This window comes from Paralichthys olivaceus, chromosome 9, assembly GCF_024713975.1.
Source record: "Paralichthys olivaceus isolate ysfri-2021 chromosome 9, ASM2471397v2, whole genome shotgun sequence".
NCBI lineage: Eukaryota > Metazoa > Chordata > Actinopteri > Pleuronectiformes > Paralichthyidae > Paralichthys > Paralichthys olivaceus.
In genome coordinates this window covers 2,433,724-2,454,728 of record NC_091101.1, presented here as the reverse complement: position 1 = coordinate 2,454,728, position 21,005 = coordinate 2,433,724, and the positions used below count along the sequence as shown (strand labels likewise).

General features: G+C 39.3%; 2 protein-coding genes across 11 annotated transcripts; one reads left to right on the top strand and one right to left on the bottom strand.

Moving 5' to 3' along the window:
• The first annotated feature begins 634 nt into the window (after positions 1–634).
• On the top strand, positions 635–6,599 carry hvcn1 (hydrogen voltage-gated channel 1). 9 transcript variants are annotated; one of them, XM_020081593.2, is made up of 7 exons: positions 657–1,066; positions 1,917–1,942; positions 2,046–2,272; positions 3,188–3,292; positions 3,380–3,611; positions 5,482–5,594; positions 6,028–6,599. In XM_020081593.2, the coding sequence occupies exons 3-7, from the start codon at positions 2,102–2,104 to the stop codon at positions 6,082–6,084; spliced, it is 678 nt and encodes a 225-aa protein (XP_019937152.2). In that variant the 5' UTR covers positions 657–1,066; positions 1,917–1,942; positions 2,046–2,101; the 3' UTR covers positions 6,085–6,599. The 9 variants fall into 9 exon arrangements, with proteins under 9 accessions (XP_019936301.2, XP_019937152.2, XP_069387577.1 ...); XM_020079928.2 differs by having other exon boundaries at positions 910–1,352; XM_020080742.2 differs by lacking the exon at positions 1,917–1,942 and having other exon boundaries at positions 635–1,066.
• On the bottom strand, positions 6,487–18,482 carry LOC109642039 (tectonic-1). 2 transcript variants are annotated; one of them, XM_020110466.2, is made up of 14 exons: positions 18,173–18,482; positions 17,876–17,993; positions 16,628–16,761; positions 16,357–16,493; positions 16,156–16,258; positions 15,026–15,138; positions 14,582–14,602; positions 11,083–11,217; positions 9,828–9,953; positions 8,608–8,696; positions 8,334–8,471; positions 8,096–8,249; positions 6,904–7,035; positions 6,487–6,809 (listed from the first exon to the last, which is right to left on the bottom strand). In XM_020110466.2, the coding sequence occupies exons 1-14, from the start codon at positions 18,438–18,440 to the stop codon at positions 6,663–6,665; spliced, it is 1,815 nt and encodes a 604-aa protein (XP_019966025.2). In that variant the 5' UTR covers positions 18,441–18,482; the 3' UTR covers positions 6,487–6,662. The 2 variants fall into 2 exon arrangements, with proteins under 2 accessions (XP_019966025.2, XP_019934290.2); XM_020078731.2 differs by having other exon boundaries at positions 8,608–8,693.
• Between the last annotated feature and the right edge of the window lie 2,523 nt (positions 18,483–21,005).

Genomic DNA, 21,005 nt, shown 5'->3' with positions numbered 1-21,005 from the left:
GTTTAGTTTTCTCCCTCGATTACTGCCTGTCCTGCAGGTGATGGTTTAAGCTGAATGAAATTAAAGGGCTTGATAAACCATATTTGGTGTCACACATTGTTTCATCCTTTTTCAGCTCCTACAAGTCGAAGCTTTCTCTTAATACCTGGAAAAACTAAAACTAAGACTAAAACTAAATAAAAACTAAGCTGAAACAAGTCGATTCCGCAAAATAAAAACTAAACTAAAAACTACAAAATCACTTGTTGAACTAACTAAAACTAAACTGAAATAAAAAAGAAAACTGAAAAACTAAATAAAGATAAAAACTAATCAAAATTTCAAAACTATAATAACCTTGGTCCAGACTGGACAAACTAAACACCTTTTGAGTTTTTATGAATATTAAAGGCTACCACAGGTTCTTTTTCATGTTTGGGAGGAGAGGGTGAGGTGAGGGGTGTTCAGCTGCAACATGCAATTTCAAAACTAGATATCACAAAATTCTACACACTGTAACTTTTAATAATCATATAGACTGCGTATGTTTCATACTTTTTAAATCTACAATTGCCCTGTCATCAGTCTGATGACAGGCTGAACATGTCCAGAGGCACAGACCTGAGGTGAATTGAACCTGGGCTCATTAAAGGCTGTCAAACTATTAGGAAGCAGGAGAAGAACCAGACCTCACGTGGTTGGTGTCAAAGCTCCGGGACATAAAATCAGCTCTCCCACTGAACTGAACACTTCATCCATGAGCAGCTTCTTACCCATGTGCTCCTCGCAAATACTTTTATTCGACTAAAAACAAATGTAGTGTTTTTAATCAAAGGTCTATTATCGTCTTTTGGGTGAATTAGTGGAGACGATGTTGGAAACGCTGTGTGTAAAAGTGTACATCACCTTTACATATGTGACGCTTATTAGACGTGAGGGCTGTCCCTGTGTCCAGCTGAGAGACACTGAGAGACCGAAGCGGTGTGAGGACACAACAGGAGACAGAGGCGGAGTTTTTCTGCTTCCACTCAGCTTCTCCCCGGTCTCCATTCAGTGACCGGAGCCGAGCCGAGCTCGAACGACGAAGGTAAGACATTTCCACATCTGAACTCATGGCTGCACTGTCCCCGGGTCTGAAGAGCTGACGCCGCTGGTGACGTGACTGCGAGAGAAACCGCAGGGTCTGCAGAAAGCAGTCCGGACGGATGTTTTCATCACGAGTTGTAAGCCTCCTGTCCAGCAGCGGCGGCTCTGCGCTCGGCTAACTGCTAAACACAGCTCCCCATGAAAACCAGTTCCCGAACATTGTCCTGGTTAAAGCCGACCTGTATCTGCGCCCCAGCTCCCAGCAGCCCTCTGTTGTTTACCTGTTGGTGAGTGTCTCGCGGCATGCGCGTGTCATTCACCGTTGATAAGTTGAGGAGTTTTATATTTGGAGTAGCCTGTATTTTAAACTCTTCCTCCGTGTGTCCCTGCAGCAGTGCATGGGTCTGTTCAGCCTGTGTTCCTTCAGCTGAAAGTTTCATTATGTGTATGAGTTGATGGCCACATTCAGTCTAGCTGCAAGCTTCAATAACCCTCATGTCCCGAGAGAGAGAGGCTGGAGCAGTGAGACCCACCTCACGGACTGCTGCTGGGGGTATGAAGAGGTTGGGTGGATGTCTTCCACTGTAAACACTTTCCTGACTTTCCCTCTCAACAAGCTCTTCTTATGGGGGGAGAATCATGAACAGAGACACATGCAGCTTCCTTCTGAGCCTTGACCGGGAGGATTCGCTTTCTCAATAACAGCTTGAATCTAAAAAGGAGAAGTCAACTCAGATGGTCTTGTGAAGAAATCTGTACAGATGCTGACATGTTTTGTACATTTGAAGAAGTCAGTGAAAGAAAGAAAACTTCCATATGTTTTTTTTATATATGTCTTTTGCTGTTATCAGGAGCTCCTGAAGTAACAAGAACACTTGTAAGTTACAGCTATTGAAACTGCATCAATACACTGAGTGGGAGCTTACTGCACAGCCTCTGACACACCTTTGAACTGAAGAGCCCCCTTGTGTTTTATTTAGCCTGTGAGGCGAGCTGAGGTGGGACGTGGACCTCTACGTTCCTAGAACCTGCTGTAATGGCTCGATACCTGAAGTATTTCACCACTGTTGGTGATGAGCAGCCTGGTCAGTGGGAAGAGGAGCTGCATGCGGACAGCGAGGAGCTGAGCCCGGCCACGGGACTGTTCCCAACAACACTGACCTTCAGGGATTCACTGAAGAGACTCTACATCTCTGATCGGTTCCAGGTCTGTCACATACTGTATGTCTTTTCATCTGTTCATGCCACTGGTGTGGATGCTGACTTGATTTTATTATTAATGAAAAGTAAAAAAATGCCAATCATTATTCTCCACATCGACATCTTCAAAATTTTGTTTAGTTCAACAAAACTAAAACCCAAAGAAATACTCAGAATCTTTACTGAGGCTACTTAAAATACAATAAACTAAAACCACTCAAAACTCGTTCCACATTGAGCTGCTACTTAAAGGGATAGTTCACTGAAAATTCACTCATTATCCACTCACTACTATGCTGACGGAGGGGTGGGTGAAGTGTTTGATCCACGTAACACTTCTGGAGTCTCAGGGGTAAACAGTTTTGTAAAAATGTCGCATCAGTAACAATTTAGAAATGTATAAAAACACAGGTATTTCACTACAGAAAGAGTATATTTACTTTAGATAATTAAAGTACATATACTGTACATATACATTCACATATAAGGTATAGTATATTCCAGTGTACCTTCACAAAAATAAGAGGTCATGAAATTATTAATCACTCAATCAAATTTATTATCACAACAAGCAGTTGTCTCAGGGTGCTGCACAAAAGTCCAAAATCTTAAGAAACACAAAATCTAACTTCTTCTACACCGAGCAAGCATGAGAAACAGCGGGGAGGAAAAACTCCCAGGTGGAAGAAACCTCTGGCAGAACCGGGCTCGGTTATTGGGAAAGAAAGACCAAAAAATTGATACACGAGTCTGTCTTCATTTTAAACCTATATGTAATCTTTATTTGCTTAAATGGTTTATTTGTAAAATATAGCATAATATGGGATCTTCTGGCTTTAGTTATTTAAATCAAACCATGGTGGAACTGCCAACAACTCTGAGCGAGGTGCCTCCTGCTGACTCTATCTCATGTTGCTTTCAGGTGTTGGTGGTGTGTTTGGTCCTCCTGGATGCCATCTTTGTTCTGGCAGAGCTGCTTATTGATCTGTCTGTTATCCAGCTGGAACATGGCCACCTTGCTCCTGAGGTATGACACTGAATTGACCACTTCCTCACAGCAAAGCCACCATTACAAATACAACCAAAAGTAACCAGCGAGTATTTGTTTCTGCAGGTGTTTCATTACCTGAGTCTGGCTCTGCTCACATTCTTCTTGGTGGAGCTGGCTGGTAAGCTTTTTGCTTACCGCCTGGAATTCTTCCACCACAAGTTTGAAGTCTTTGACGGTTTGGTAGTGGTGGTGTCCTTCGTGTTGGACATTGCCTTCATTTTCCATGAGGATGCCTTTGATGGGATGGGTCTCCTCATCCTACTGCGACTCTGGAGGGTGGCCAGAATTGTCAATGGTCAGTAACACTGTCTCTCTGCGTCTCTCTGTTCACTCACTCACTTCCTCTCTCCCTCACTCACTCACTCCCTCACTTCCTCCCTCCCTCACTCACTCACTCCCTTCCTGTGAAGGGAAGTGGAGATCTTGTGACTGTGTGGACCTGCTGTAATTTTCAGGACTGCTGTGACTTCCTGACTCAGACTAACTGGAACAAATATTAGATCTAGCTATTGTTTGGGCTTTATTCAGTCTGTCCCTTCAGGGGAGTGAACACAAGCTAACAGCAGATTTACAGTGTAGTACATTCACATTTAATCTAGTTCACCACAGGGTTAAATGCAATTCATCTTAAAGGTCCAGTGTGTAAGATTTAGGAGAAGGGAACTATTGGCAGAAATTTAATGTAAAATAATCCTCATGATGTTTCCACTAGTTTGTTTCATCTAAATTGTATGAATTGTAGTTTTCTTTACCCCAGAAAATACCCTTTATATTTAAATTCTTTATTATATATTTACATATATATATTTACATCGAGGGGACCCTCTCTACGGAGGCCGCCATGTTTTTTACATTAGTCCAGACTGGACAAACTAAACACCTTTTGAGTTTTTATGACAACTGAATCTACCACAGTTTTTTTTTTCATGTTTGGAAGGAGAGTAGCTGTAACATGCAATTTCAACACTAGATATCACAAAATTCTACACACTGTACCTTTAAGGGTAAAAGTTTGCTTTGTTAGGGTTGGCTTGTTTCAGACTGATGGAGTTATAATTTTCCCATCAAGCACTCATGTTTAAATGCTAAATGCACCCTGAGCACCCATGGGTGTGTTGGACTTTATCTAAGGTGTAGTGTTCGCACATTGCTTTCTTGAGGACGTGGAAAGTGGCTGAGCAACCAAATTTAGTCTTTAAAAAATGTTACAGTATTTCAGTCATATCAAATTTTGTTTGTATAGCCCATATTCACAAATCACAATTTGTCTCGAACAGCTTAACAAGGTGTGACATCCTCTGTCCTTAACCCTCAACAAGAGTGAGGAAAAACTACGAAAGAAAAAACCATTAACAGAGGAAAAAACATAGAAACCTCAGAGAGAGCAACATGCGAGGGATCCCTCTCCCAGTACGGACAGAAGTTCAATAGATGCCATGTGTAATGGAGAGTATTTACAATATCGGTTAGAATAAATAGTTTGTAACACAATGGAAGGTAAATAAGTTGAGGAGTTATTGTCAGTAATGGTAGAATATCTGAGTAGACATATTGTATATCAAGCAGTCTTGTTGAAAATAATAGTCCCCCTGCCACCACGATCAGGATCCACCACCACAATCTACAATCCATCGTCATATCAATCCACTAAGGTGACCACTCACCTTTCTTCATAAGGGAATGGGAGATGGCCCTCTGGGAGATGGTCTGGTGTATTAAAACACACCCATGTTACATTAAGGGACTGAGTACATCCCTAGAGAACCTTGCACCTGGTACAGTGACCTTTTAGTTCCATTGTTAAATTAACAAAAGTGGATTTGGACACAAACCAAATTCCCTTTCACCACGAGCTTAGATCACTAAAAAGAACCTGTTGTGCTTTTGCTGCTAATGAGCAAAATGTGAGCATCGCTAAGTCAAAGTTCCAATAATGATGAACACTGCCAAATATCAGTTTGTTGGCTTGCTAACATTGGCAATATAATATTGGCATGAATATGTCATTATTCTGATAGATTTGCATTCAAAGATAAAAAAAATAATAATTACCAATACATATGATGGCGAGTGTTATTGAAACATTATGACCATAGACAGTTATAAAACCATAGGAGTCCAGTTTGACTGTTGAGACATTTCCTTTGTATTTGCCTGTGTTGCAGGAATCCTGGTGTCAGTGAAGACCCGTGCAGACCAGAGGCTCCACAAACTGAAGGAAAGCTACGACCACCTCGTTCAGAGAGTCACAGAGCTACAGGAGCGCACCGATAAACTGGTTATTCCTGAACTGCTTCATACACACATACATACATTAGAGCCACTACATGACATTTATATACATATACACATACATAGAATTTGCTGCATTATATTTGTAGCATAAATATAAAAATAAGGAACTCTAGAAAAAAGATAACATATATATGAACAATATTTACAACTGTACATATATACAGTATGTACTGGCCATGGAAAGTTCAAATTTTGCATGGGGTCCATGGACTTGTTGCTGAAGCCGGCAGCAGTAAAATAAAATTTGTTGGGTGAAGTTTTGGTCCTGAAAGAAATGTACATGGCAGGTAGTGTATAAGATAATTTCAGAGGGAGGATCACAAAATGAATACCATATATTTATTATGTGGTCAATGAGGTTCACCATCAGACTGACTCTTCTCTCTGTCTGTCTCCTGTCTCTGTCTTTGGCACAGGAACAAGAGAAACAGAAACTTGAAGACCTCCTGAAGAAGCATGGCATAGACTTCTAACTCATCAAAGTAACTTCGGTGGAGTTACTGTTTAATGTCATTTATATTATGTTCCTTTCTGCACCATTGTTTTTAATTTTCAAACTATATACTCCTTCATAAACTTTTATTGTAGACCTGATTTCAGTCCTACTACCTGTTCACAGAAGCTTTACATCAACTGTACAGTTAGCTGTAGGCATTTCGTGTAATCATCTCATTTTGTCCATGGAAACCTGGAGTGATGCTAACCAGTTAGAGTACTGCATTTATCTAATATATGCCAAATATTCAGATGCTACTGGATATGACCAAAGCTATGACCACAGCCTTAACTTGCCTGTAAATAATTGAAACTTTGTTCATACTGATAACTTAACACATAAAACTAAATTTACATCTACTGAGTGACATTGAGAAGTATTGTATGTTTTGTAAAAAAGGATTTCATTTATTCAACAATGTTTAATAATCTTACAAAGATTCTATGTACGTTATTTACAGTGTACAGTATTAAATTGATCATACAAACAGAACTTGTCAAAAATGTCCTGTCCAGTGTATGTGGAACCTTTATGAACTGTGATGTAACTCTTGGATCAGACAAAAGGGGAGAAGAAGTCATAGGGTAGTTTGGCATTGATGGTGGGCATAGCATTGTAACCAGGAAGAGCAGCGGCCGACACTGGTATGAAGGCCACTGACATGCTGATTGTCAGGATGCTGCTGCCGCCAGACAACCGGGCCTGTTGGATAAAAAACAGATAGACACAGTAGAGTCATATAGAGGATTAACTTTCCATTGCCTTGTGCATTTCTCTGTGAAAGGGTCATTCATACCAAGCTGGTGGTGTTGGTTTGGATAACCTCTTTGATGCTCACGATCTGAGGCTGGGCGTTCACCAAGGATCCGTATTTGGTCCATTTAACTTCTAAATGAAGTGACAACGGGATGCTGCAACTCTGGGCTTCCTGCAAACAACAAACATTATGCTGGATGTAAATGCACACAATTTCATGCCCCATAACTATGAAAACATACAGTATGGTTTAAGAAAAGTATTTAGTACAATGTGTAATTGAAGTATTAGCCTGTTGAGTTTAACTACCACCAAATAGCTTCGGAAAGCTAATATGAGTCTTATTAGCGAATGTTTTGTGACAAAATCATTTTAAAGGTTTAATACAGATTTGATAATTTTCTATCGACATGCAGCATTTCTGACCTATGAAAAATCATATTTAGGCATATTTAGGTCATTATATGGAATATCTCAGAACTAGGGGGCAGGGAGGTTTATTTTGAAGAACATACATTATTTATTCACACGTCTCCAGTCTTTATACGTCATGATATTGTAGATCTGATTCAGCACCTTGTAGGAGCATCTTTGTATGCGACAGATTACTGATGAGAAGTGTCTGCTGAATTTTCAGGGTTATGTCCGACCTTTGGCTTGGCCACTCAGGGACAGTCCCAGACTTATCCTGAAGCCGTTCATTGTGCAGTCTCTGGTTGGTTGTATTCTGCAGCAGATTTTTCTTCCTCTTTGTATTTGGGTCAATTCATCCTTCCCTCACTTCTGACAAGACTCCTTGTGTGGAGCATCATATAGCATGCCTATACATGATGCCACCCCACCAGTAATACAATGCTGTATTACCATGCCACATGTCCTCCCTCCTCACTTCCCCACTGACCTATGCTCACTTGACCTTATACATATATATATATATATATATATATATATATATATATATATATATATATATATATATATATATATATATATATATATATATATATATATATATATATATAAGGGAAATAGATGCAAAAAGATATATGTCTGTCTCATGAGTGCTGCTGTCACATTAAACTATTCACTTAAATGTATCAGATATTACTATCAGATAAAGAGACAGTATTATGGACATGGGATACATATTGAGCTTTTTTGGTCAGACCTACTTTAACTTTCTCTTAAACTCTCAGGATTTTACTATTTTCTGTTTTCAAAACTGTGCTTACCCTTGGACTGAAGCTGCTATTGATTTGCAACCAGTCAAGTGGATTGTTTAATGGGGAGTTTCCAAAAGAAGCCACATACTGGAGATAGTTTGGTCCTCTCAGGACATCCAGGAGCGCCTGGGAGACCAGGGAGCAGTTGACATTGTCCTCCAGTCTGCAGGAACAAGACAAGTCATCCCAATTCTAATCAAGACAATGTAGCTCTACACAGGAATAGGATTTGGTGAGTTTGTCTTGCCTTAATGTGCAGCCAGACATAGAATCCAGACCAAAAAGGACAGGGGAGCGCTGATGTGGACCACGCAGACAGTCTTGATCCTCAGCTGCGTCCAGAAGAGACAGTGTTTCTCTTGGGTCGATGCTTCTGACAATCCCAGTGAAGATAACTGCTAAGGACAAATCCTGAGTCTTGTAGCACATCAGAAAATCCTTTCTTACCATTCTCAGCAAACACTACACACCCCTGACTACTGCTGTTAAAGGACACTTTCAATGATTCAGATAAAGGATATTCTTGTGTTCTTGTTCCAGACACAAGAGGCAGTCCAACCACATAACCTGGATTTCCACTATAATGCACAGCCACCTCCTCAGCATCCTGCTATATAACAGACAAAGGACACATTTACATGTATTGTCAAGAATAACATATAAAAGATGCTGTAAAACTGATGTTTGAGCAATTTGATTGTTTCAGAGAAAAATACAAATCTATGGAGGGAATTGTTGCAGATTTGAACTATGTATGACGCCATTTTCCTTTGACTTCTTAATAGTTCACTTATGACATCATATGATACCTTTCTGATCAATATATGTCTTAGATTGTCTCTCTTGTTTTGGAAAACAACTTTTTGTTGTCATTGACTTTTAACAAATCAGCTCCATAAGTGATTTATCTGGTGAAAATCTATCTATGTGTTGTTGAGTTAAATCTATTAGTAATATGTGACTTTCTACATGGAGCGACATAGAGCTTCTCTTTCCTCTTCTCCCACTTCACATTAATTTCTCATTAATAAATGTTCCAGACTTGACTTTTTCCGTTGGAGTTCTTGTGCTTTATCATTGCAGATACAAAATTACTGCTGCAGCCACATCGTGGATCATGATCGTGGATCGTGGTGACAACTGATGATGGATTACAACCAAACTGTTTAAATATTCAATATGCCTACTCACATATGATACCACAATTGGCAATACCGTTATCGTAACACATCTCTGTCAGATGTTTACTTTTGTATAAACACTTTGAACAGTAATACATATCTCCATAAAATCTCTACTGACTTATTGTAAGGTGATGATCTCCCTAGTGGTGACGATGGTCAGGTCTGACTGAGCTCAATGCCGTGCCACACCACAGGACTGAACAACCAGCTGCCGCCTGTCTCAGCTGTAGTCTATATACATTATCTCCCAACAGATCTTCTCAAATTATTTGGAATACATTTTAAGAGCATTTTCTGAGAGCTGTACATACATTTTCTTTGCAGAGAAATTGACAATGCTTCACTTTAAGCAAAACAACAACAAAAAAAACATTCAAATTGCCCTCAAAATGCAGTCATTGCAAAACCGCCAGTGAGCAACCAATAAGTTATATTTTATGAAACCTACTTAGTAAGTACGGCTAAATACACAACCTTGTTCAAATAGCAGATTCTGATTTCAAAACAATACTAAAAAAAAAGACCTTCAGCAACAATATGTGGTTGAGTGACAGTACCTGGACAAAGGTGATATGAAACTCCTGTTTCAGGGGCAGTGCTGCTTCACGAACAAATCCAAGTACCAGAGATACGCTCACATTCACTATCTCGCCCGCTGGGTTGTACTTCATGACGTATACAACCTGAGGGGACAAAATGCCAGCAGACAATGAAACCTTTTATTTCTGTGGAAAAATCTTCTTCTGGGTGTGGTGTTTTCTCCACTTAATTATGTATCCTTGTACTGTCAACATCCAATAAAAGGACAAAAACCTTGTAGCATATCACAGTACAAATCCTTTAACTATCAGCTTCTTACCTTATTTACACATTTCGGACACAGTCCACAACAACAACTAACATTAATGCATTTGTAAAGATAGATCTTAAAGGTCTAGTGTGTAAGATTGAGATGAAATAGATTTTTCACAGAAATTGAATATAAAATAATCCTAGTGATGTTTTCACTGATGTGTTTCATCTAAATTGTATGAATTTAAGATTAAGATTCCTCTTTATGGTCCCACACACAGCATGCAACATGCAAACATGGGGAAATTTGACCTCTGTATTTAACCCATCCGTGTGAACGGAGCACCAACGGAACACAATCCACACAGTGACCACACACACAAACAGAACAGTGGGCAGCCATGAAGGCTCCCGGGGAACAATTGGGGGGTTCGGTGTCTTGCTCAAGGGCACCTCGGCAGTGCCCAGGAGGTGAACTGGCACCTCTTCAACTTCTGTTCATGCTGGACTTGAACCGACCAATCTCCGGTTCCCAAGCCAAGTCACTATTGACTGAGCTACTGCCTCCCCCGTAGAATGAACCTTTTATATCTGAAAACTTTATATTTACATGGAGGGGGGTCCTCTCTGTGGAGGCTGCCATGTTTTTTACTGTCGTCCAAACTGGACAAACTAAACACATTTTGAGTTTTCATGACAACTGAAGTTCACCACCACCTCTTTCATGTTTGGAAGGGGAGGTTGAAATGAGGAGTATTCAGCTGCAACATGCAAATTCTTCTCTAGATATCACCTAATTCTACACACTGACCCTTTAAGGTTGGGCTGTTCTGTATTTGGTTGCACTAGTGTGCCTGATGCAGGTGTGTATGTGTAGGTGTGTATGTGTCCCATGATGTAGTTTTTCCACCCTGAGTAATGACCCCTAAATATTTGTAATGTTTTGGTAGAAAAAATTACTACATGTAAAATTATTTTTTATCCAAAAATGTGTGTAATACTTGCAAGTGATGGACTCACCTTCAGCACCACATTAGCACAGAGTTCTGGGTTCAAGAGAAGAGGACTGAGGTTTTCTCCTCCACTCATTTTCCACGTAGTCTGAGTCCCCTCTACAGACTGCTGGATGACTGAAGCTACCTCCACAGGAACAACCTTAGGACACCAAGGACACACACATCAGTTCATTTATAGCCTGAGTTCACATCCGACTCATTTTCTACTTTAAAAGCTGATTCCACAGTTTCGGTCCATTTATCACAAATGATCTTTAGCTTTTTAAGGGACTTGGATTATACCATAGCGATTAAAGATAAGACTAGATATTTTGTGTTTTAAATATTGTCAACATTGACATTTTTATGATGTTTCTTTTTTCAGTTTTATTTAAAAATACATGCAGGTACATAAAAAAACTACAAGTACAAACAATAAGAAAAGAAAAAAATGCTTAAGAAGAAAGGGGATCCCAACCATCCCATCCTCCCAGGATTCAGGCCACAGACTTTCACTCCAATAGTTCTTGAGGTTCATTGAGAGGTAGTAGGCCTCTGTTACCGATTCCTTTGCTCCATGAACTTGGACAGTCAACAAGTGTAAGTGTACAATGTCCAACTACTGCAGAACCCGTAACAAACCATTTTTTCAATGCTGTAAGGCCAGCATTGCTTGTTTTTTAGAATCATTTGATGTACAAGTGACCTATTGTTATATGATGTGATTGTACATTTATTATACTTAGTACATATCTCAAACAAGCCGTGGTATGTAGAGTTTCATACTATACTGTATCTTAGAGAAAATAATGCTGCAAAGACTACTTAGCAAACAGGTAAAAGCCAAAGTGTGTTGTCAATGCCAATGTGAAAATAAGTGATTACTTCCTCCTTCTTGGGAGCAGAGTGGAGAGTTGAGAAAAGCTTTTGGTTTTTTGGTCTTTGCATTGCAGCAGTTAACCTCAAAGTTTCGCCTGTGCTTACATATGCTAATATGTGGCAAGCTGCACCCATGAAATGTCAGTGTCTTGCTAAATTTCCTGGTTAGGCAGAGGCAATGATGGTATGTGAAGATTTTTAACAACTGCAGCTCCATGTTTTTTTTTATATAGCAAACAATACAACACCTGCATATTCCCACACTCCAGGTGGGGTTCTGAGCTGGGGAATATTATTGGATTTGAGGGCAATGGTCACTACAACAAAATCCCTGGTGTACCTTTAAAGACAAGTAAAGCTGAAAAATAAAGACAAGTGTAACACCAAGTAGAGTGACATTCTTCATCATGGTTATATCAAGTTTGATATGAAGTTGTATGTTGAACCCCTGATTCTAAAACCCTTCTATTATGATAGTCATATGACCACTCCTACACTGAAAATAATGTAAATTGTAATTAGAGCAAGCAGTAATTCATTATCTATTAATCAGAATTTTTTTTTTTTAATTGACTGATTGATAATTTGAGTATTATTAAAAAGGAATATGAAAGTATTTCTACATTTAAACCTTATAATAGGGAATAAGGACAATATTTATAATCTGGCCGGGTCACCGCATGATACCGGTACGACAGTAGTTATTATAATATATATTATAGTTTGCATAGCATCCCTCATTTCGTACACTCTGCACTCAGCCCTATCACACCTTGACACCAAGGACACTTGCTGTCACAGTCATCCCCCAGCAACTGGTGACAAAACCATCACTACTGGGCTTTGACACTTCCCTCCATAACTTGACTCTAGACTTTCTGACTGAAAGACTAAAGACAGTGCAAACCAGAAGCTGCTCAGCCATGGCTCTTCAGCCAAGTCTGAATCCAACCCCATCATCAAGATGGCTGATGACATAACAATAGTGGCCTCATAAGCAGCAATGTTGAAACATCATACAGAGAGGAAGTGGAGCAACTGGTGAGTTGGTGCAAAATCAACAACGTTTCTCTTGATGTGAGGATTATTACATTACTACATTATTATTATACTATTACTATGATATGATCAGGGAAGAAATCCACCACCTCCTCCCCATGAATAGCACAGATACATTGTCTAGTCCTGAAACCATAGAACCACCTGTAGCACCAGATTTATATCCGAACCATTTTTCTGCTATTGATCTTCCTGAATTGACCTTATTGGTTTCATTATCTAAACCAACAACTTGTCTATAGACTCTGTCCCAACTATACTTTTTAAGGAAGTTTTCCCCCTAATTGACAGTTCCATATTAAATCAGATTAACATGTCTTTGTTAAACGGCTACGTACCACAAGCTTTTAAGGTAGCTGTTATTAAACCTCTGCTTAAAAAGCCTACGCTTGATCCAGAGGTTTTAACTAATTATAGACCCATATTCAAGCTGCCCTTCATTTCAAAAATCCTAGAAAAAGCTGTTGCTTTTTCAGTCACTAATGATCTTTTCATGGCATCAGATGATGGACTTGTCTCTGTACTCGTCCTGTTGGATCTTTGTGCAGCATTTGACACCAGAGATCATAAGATTCTGTTACAGAGACTAGAACAACATGTAGGGATCAAAGGAACGTCACTAGACTGGTTTAAATCATATTTATCAGATAGATTTCAATTTATCAATGTTAACAATGACTCCTCCATGCACATGCAAGTTAGTCATGGAGTTCCACAAGGTTCTGTCCTTGGGACGATACTCTTCACCTTATATATGCTCCCCTTAGGCAACATCATCAGAAAGCACCAGGTACACTACCATTGTTACGCAGATGACACCCAGCTGTACATTTCTATGAAGCATGATGAATCTAATCACTCAGTTCAACTTCAGGAATGTCTCAAGAACATCACGGCCTGGATGACCCAAAACTTCTTACTTCTAAATTCAGACAAAACTGAGGTTGCTGTAATTGGCCGTAAACATCTCAGAGAAACACTGTAACAACATGAGGATAACTACAGTGCAGATCACTGCTTTATTTTCTCTGATGTTTATAATATGTTTAGTATTAGTTGTGATGTCAATCCAGGCAACTTTTCACTGTTAATATTTTCACATGTAAACAGCATCCTAATCACCAGCAAAACACTCACCTTCCTGGTATTGTTCAGTTATTATATTCTATGTTATGTATTTTTGCACTTTGGTCCGTGAGGCAAGACATTTATCTGAGTTGTAAACTTTGTGAGGATGAATGGCAATAAAAGTTAACTTGGACTTGAACTTGTAATGCAAGTTTACACAATAAATGTTAAATCATTTAAGGTCTTGCGAAAAGAAAAAACGTACTTTATGACTTAGATTCGGTAAAAGTGAAAAAGAAGATAAAGAAGGAATAATACAACACACACTAACACACACACACACACACATTTTTGGGGGGTCAGTAGGTTGTGTTAAAAAATGACTTTACATGTGATTTACTAACTCAAATGAATGGATTTAGGTTAATTTGCTTTAAGTAGCTAGAGCCAGTGAATTCCCGAATCATTATCTTTTTTTTCTTTTGTTGGTAAACAAATGAAAAAATATAAATACTTACTGCGGCATCATTATTCTTTCCCTGTAAGTAGAAAATATTGATTTTAACAACATCAATTAATTTCCTTAATGCAATGAGCAAGACAATAGATTGCTAATCGTGCTTAATTGTTATTTTACAGACAGTCACGTTACTTTATTTTTTTAAAAGGAAGAAATTAAAGGTCCACCCAAAACACCATGCATCCCTCTGAAATATGGTAAATTTCATCTTTTGGAGGGCTGACATAAATTGAACTCAAAATGTAAATAACAACACAAAGAGTGCTTCAGTCATTAAGCATTACACTTCAAAACAGTTAAGGGACTGTGTGTATTGAAGGTTTGGTGGAATGCCCCCTTAACAGCAAAAGTATGTTCAGCATCACTCAAATACTGTGTGATAGTAAGGGTGAGAGTGGACTTTCTTCCAGGAACAAGCAGTAGGAGTAAGAGTGAGACTCACAGTGAAGAGCTGGATGTCAGTGTAGGTGTCCATATTGAGAGCTGGCAGAGAGCTGCAGTCCTGATCCAGGTTTACACGCCGGGAACACACTCTGCTCTCATCTTTTAAGAAGGCTGTCGCGACAAAGGTTAAAAATTAAAGCAAACATTTGAAACACTTTATTTATAAACTCTCTTGAGCATGTTGGAAATAAGAAATTACCATAAAATAGGACAGATAAGAAATGTATTTCCTTTAACAAACAATAACCAATCAGAGCAAGCTGAGGATTTGACAGATGCTTATTTGATGCAGTTTTAAAGTTTGATTTTCTGCTCATGTTCCAGAGGAAACATCAGTACACCACTGTGCTGAGTCTTTGCTGGGTGGCTCAGATGCTACAGGGTGTCAATCAAACTTATCATCCATGAAATTGTGTTTCACTTTTATTTGCGTTGCAAATTGTTTGTTGTGGGCTGTGTGAATTATGACAACACTCATACAAATTGTCCATGAGTAAACTTTGTGGAGGTCCTATTAAACATAACATAAACAATTCTTACCAGACTTGTTTTGTTAGAAGTTCTAATGATACTGTTGGAGGTTGAGAAATGTTGTGTATTTGTCGATAGGGAGGACATTCTTCCGAGCTACACTGATGTTTTGAATTCTACTAATTTAATAAGACCAATTGTCCACATCATGAGTTATTGCTGATGTGCAGCTATTTTGGTGGTGGAATGTGTTCAGATGGTCTAGGGTGACTTAGTGGAGTTTTAAAAAACCCTTCTGACCTCAGAAATATTACTGGGTTTTGTTAGATTAGAAACTCAGTTGCCTGTGTTAGCATTACCACAAAATGATCAAAACAAGTGATGACAACAAAAAGCAGAAACAGTCTCAGCAAATAAATACAACAAATATAAAGTTCTGAAATTTAAAAAATGGGAGGATACCGAATCCCTCAGAAGATCTCGGTCATCATTCACATTGAAAACAGCTGACTGTTTGATGGGGGATCCGGTGATTGTTACATCAGGAGTGCTTTAGATTAGCTTTAACCAACAAACACAATGATGCCAACAGGTAAAAGGTCTGTAAGGGTTCAGCCGAGGTGACAGTGTCACATACAGTGGGTGAGAAGAAGCTACCTGCAGGACTTGTGTCCACACAATCAGCAGTGACACCAGGTGCTGGCAACCAGAACATCCCTCTCTCTCCATCTTCCCCTGCCGTCACCATCACATCCCCATACTGAAAACAAAAGCCATGAGAGAGAGAACATCACAATCGGATGTTAGGTATGTAAATGAGGACAAGGGTCAGCAGTGACTAAACCAGAAGAGATGTACCTGGTATCCAGATGAAGCCTGGAGCTCTGCAGTGTTTTCCTCCGAGCCAAAAAGGAAGCTGGTAAATTGTTTAAACAGCGAATCAAAGTTACTGTCGGTTGGAAGAGCAGGTGAGGGATGAGACCATCCATCAATACCTACAAAGCATAATACAGACAGACTTGAAGATGGAGAAACAAATGCAAATTCTGAAAAACAGGAAAATAACACCAGCCTCATCGAGATCACTTTAAATCTACATCTGCAATAAACGTACTGACTGATAACTTACGGTTTTGTGACTGAACGCAAAAAATGTCATGATTCGTCTCCTTCCTGACAGACGACTGCAGCTCTGAGTAGCCGTCTATGGTGCTCCTCAAAGAGTACGATGCCACATTGCAGCTGCAAAGCTGTTTGTTGCCACTGCAATCAAAATGAAAAACAAAACTATTCCACACGTAAACCTATTAGAAACATTAAGAGTCATATTCATACTGATAAAACATCACATGAAAAATACATCCACAAACAAGCATTCCATTTAACATGTACAGTACTTATTTCACTGAGTATTATCTTCAAATTTAGGTTACTCAACTGCAAAGAAAACCAGATTTTAATTTGAAAGAAAAACATGCAAATATTTCTAATATTCCATCCTGTTTACTGATATAATCCTAATACATTGATTTGCTATTTATGCAAACTCAACACAGTAGATCAAAGTATATCATTTCCACACTAACCTCTTCAGTAAAACAAGAGTTGTGTCTTACCCAGTACTCTGCTGCTCTTACTTTCTCCTCTGTAACAGTAATGCTTTCATACTAATTACATCTGTCATATTTTGCTTCTAATTGCCGATAAGATACCATCACTTCCTGCAGGGAAGTGCCACAGTAAATGCATTTGAAGAGATAACCCCTGGTCGATCTGGTCATCTTTTCAATTGAAATGTTTGAAGGAACTACACTTGAAAATCAGTGGAATGTAAGTGGTGAATTAAAAAGAGAAGTTCCGTGTTACAATGAGAAAATATGTTGATAAATATCCCACATTGTGTTTTTGCAGTGACAGTGCATTGGAAATATACAGAGCAGTAAGTCAACCTGAACATGAACATTCTTACCTAGCATATCATTGTGAATAACATCTATTTTGTACCATTATTTGATACAGTTGATCATTATTGAATAGTGGCAATCATTTAAAAAAATAAACTGCCCTCTCTGCTTATTGCTTTTTATTTCAATACAGATGCTCTGCATTCTTTTGCTGATATCCTGCTATTTTGGTTCACTAACAGTTGCATTACATTACATGTAACTACCCAGAACAACTGCTTGCTCATTGTGGGAACTGTTGGGTTTCTCTATATTAAATATGATTTGAAGGTCTTGACCTTCTATGTAAAGTGCCTTGAGATAATGTATATTATGATTTGGCGCTATACAAATCAAATTGAATGGAACAAGCCTTTAGCCGTGTCTCTACTGAAGAGGTCTCATGCTGCCGCCCTGAGCAGCTGGACACTTGCCTGACAGTGGACACGGAGCAGCCGGTGAACAGAGGCAGCTCCTCCTCACACTGCGTGTCACAGCAGCAGCCGATGTCACACACACCTCTGTGCTCGTCACAGGGACACAACCTGTCAACTGACACACAACAGACCGCGGATCTTAAAGTGTGGTCCTCTTACTGAGAAACTCATCTCGATCAGGGTCAGTAGCTTTGAACAAATCAACATGAAGTGCAAGTAGCTGATAATGTTGCAGACTGATTAACAAAGAAACCCTTACAGTGAGAGTATCAGTGAACTGTGAGCACAGGTTACCGTCAGTAGCAGGAAGGAGCAGGCGGCCGGACACGGGCAGGGGCTTAGCGGCCGCGGTGGGTTGAGCGGTGCTGGTGTAGCTCGGTGTCGGTTCTGTGGCCCCCTGTGTTGTTGTGGAACTGTCTGTGACGCTAGATGTGGCGGTAAATTCATCAGACGCAGTCACATTGAAGTCGTGGCTCGTTACATTTTCGCCTGTGGTCCCGACATTGATCAAGAGACATAAGCAGAAGATACAGGACAACAGCTCAGCGGCGGAGGCCGCCATCTTTGTTTCACCGTTGCTATGGTTCTTCTTCTTGTTTTATTCGCGTCCTGCGTTTAATGAAACTTTACCGCCACCTGCAGTCCACCAACAGAACACACCCACCAGTCAAGCCTTTCGAATACTGTGGTTCAAAATAAAATCCTGCAAGTTATTACAATGAAAATAATTAATGACACGTGACACTTGTACACTTGGTATATCATTATGTAAAAATGTATTATTAGTTTTACATATTCACAATTCACTAAAACCCCTTGAAAGGTCTATCCAGCAGTTCAAAAGAAAAACAATTTATAAACCACCTCTGTAAAAGCAGAGACAAGCAGCTAATTCTCACATTTTAGAATCTGGAAGCAACAAATGTTTGGTAAATGGTAAATTGGCTGTATTTATATAGGAATGCGCTTTTCCTGTCTTATCGATCACTCAAAGCGCTTTAAATTCTACATATACAATCATGCATGGTGCTATTTTTCTATATACCATTCATACACTGTTGGCACAGCAGTCAGGGGCTCTGCTATCAGGGGATTCTATTTGGGGTTCAGTATCTTGCTCAAACACACTTGCATGGGGGACTAAGGGATTTTTTTTCTGGATATTTGAAACTATTCATTAATTATCAACCGTGTTGTCATTTTAAATAATGCAATTAGTTATTGCTTAGACAGGGAAAGATTTGTTTCGAAGTTGTTTGATGATAATGGCTGATCCTCTTGGTGACATTCACAGTGGTGAATACACAGGTCATAATAAAGAGCCTCAGTGGTTCTAACTTAGTAAACTAACTTAATATGTGAGTTTATTATAAAACAGATGTTTGGACAAAGAAGATTCTTGTGACATCTCTCATGCAGAAAGCCATACCAAAACAAAGAAAACAAGTCTGGGTCACTATAGGCCATGTCAGGATTATTATCCATTGATAATGGAGACTGTCTCAAGGCAGATCTTAAGTAAAAACTGCAATATTATAGATCATTTCCAGAACAATTTTATCATACAAACATCAATAGATTTGTTTTTTAATACATTAGTCATTTAACAGGGGACATGGTTAAAGACACAAACTTTCAGCTGCCTAAAACACTGTTTTTCCTAAACAGCTCAACATCCAACCACACCCAAACTCCAGTGACCTAATGACTCACAGGGTCAGTCCACAACTTTCAGGTATCAACAGCAATTCACAATTTGACTCAGAGGAGTCCAACACAGGTACAGACCCACAGAGGTTAAATATCTTTACACGAATCAAGAACACAAGCAAGTCAAGTTGCTTACATACGTATGTGAAAATTCCATGACCTGGATGACTGAGAATCTTCACAGACATGACTGATGAAGAAAATCATGCTAGTATGCTAGTATGCATAGCTGTCACTACAGGAACAAAAGGGCTAAGATGACTTATGACTTATTATTTACAATCTGATTTTAGGCAATGTAACACTGGATCAGTATCATGTCCATCCATCCATTTTCTACACTGCTGAACATTGGGCTAGAGGTGGGGTTAACATGTAAGTGTCTCATCCACTATCATTATGAGCAGGGTCTATTTGTTAAGCCTTTAAATGAATCACTTGTAAATGGTTTGTATTTATATAGAGCTTTTCTAGTCTTGATGACCACTCAACCGCTTCAGCATCTTGCCCAAGGACACTTTGGTATGCATGCAGGGATTGAACTGCCGACCTTCTGGTTGGAGGACAACCGCTCTACCCCTCAGCAACAGCCGCCACTAACCCTTAACCCTTTAGTACAAATCATCAACTTTGTTTCAGTATTAGGACTGTTTCTGTGGACGTATTTTGTCAATCCAGACCTTGATAGTGTCACAACCATGCAGGATATAATTAGGAAACATTACATTAAAAGTACAGCTACATTACAAGTAGCTGAGATTTTTGAATTTCCCCATGGGGATTAATAGAGTATTTCTGATTCTGATTCTGATCAAAATGAAGGCTTTGAAAATAGATATAGTCCAGGTAAGGAGTTTGCTGGAAGAAGAGGGATTGGAACAGTGATCACTGTATCCCAGTTGTAATCACTCCAGACCTCTCTAATACATTATGCATAGACCATATTTAGTTGTGCTCACACCAGCTGCTACGTCTGACTTCTGAGAACTCATGGGTTGGAATTCCAGTGCGTTGAGAAGCTTTCTCTATTGTCAGAAGATACTTTTCTCAGTTTTTAATACATGTACATGATAATGCTCACGTTTTGTAACCAGAGGTGAACCTAGTCTGTTTTTTAACATAAACAAGTTAAAAACAAGTCAATATCCATAAAATCCACATGCTGAACTGATATCAACGACTGGCCTCATTCACAAACGTACGTACGGAGTCCACGTCTGAGTTGCGATGCATCTAAGAGAAATGTCCACAGCTCTAGTATCCCCCACTGTGCAGTACACAGCATATAGCTCCTCAGTTTGTTTTAAAACATCTTACTCTGGTGGACACGCGACAGAAAAGTGTGGCTTCTGTGGCTTCTACCCCTGAAACACAATTGTTTCCATTTCTACTGTTGTGAAAACAGTTTTTTTACCTT

What these genes read in the sequence shown, in the direction of transcription:
- hvcn1 (XM_069531474.1), top strand. Translation starts at nt 2,102, where the DNA reads ATGGCTCGATACCTGAAGTATTTCACCACTGTTGGTGATGAGCAGCCT. An exon ending in ACATCTCTGATCGGTTCCAG is followed by an intron (nt 2,273 to 3,187) that starts GTCTGTCACATA and finishes TGTTGCTTTCAG; the next exon opens with GTGTTGGTGGTGTGTTTGGT. An exon ending in ATGGCCACCTTGCTCCTGAG is followed by an intron (nt 3,293 to 3,379) that starts GTATGACACTGA and finishes TTGTTTCTGCAG; the next exon opens with GTGTTTCATTACCTGAGTCT.
- LOC109642039 (XM_020110466.2), bottom strand. Translation starts at nt 18,440, where the DNA reads ATGGCGGCCTCCGCCGCTGAGCTGTTGTCCTGTATCTTCTGCTTATGT. An exon ending in TTGCGTTCAGTCACAAAACC is followed by an intron (nt 16,494 to 16,627) that starts GTAAGTTATCAG and finishes TATGCTTTGTAG; the next exon opens with GTATTGATGGATGGTCTCAT. An exon ending in AAACCAACACCACCAGCTTG is followed by an intron (nt 6,810 to 6,903) that starts GTATGAATGACC and finishes TTTATCCAACAG; the next exon opens with GCCCGGTTGTCTGGCGGCAG.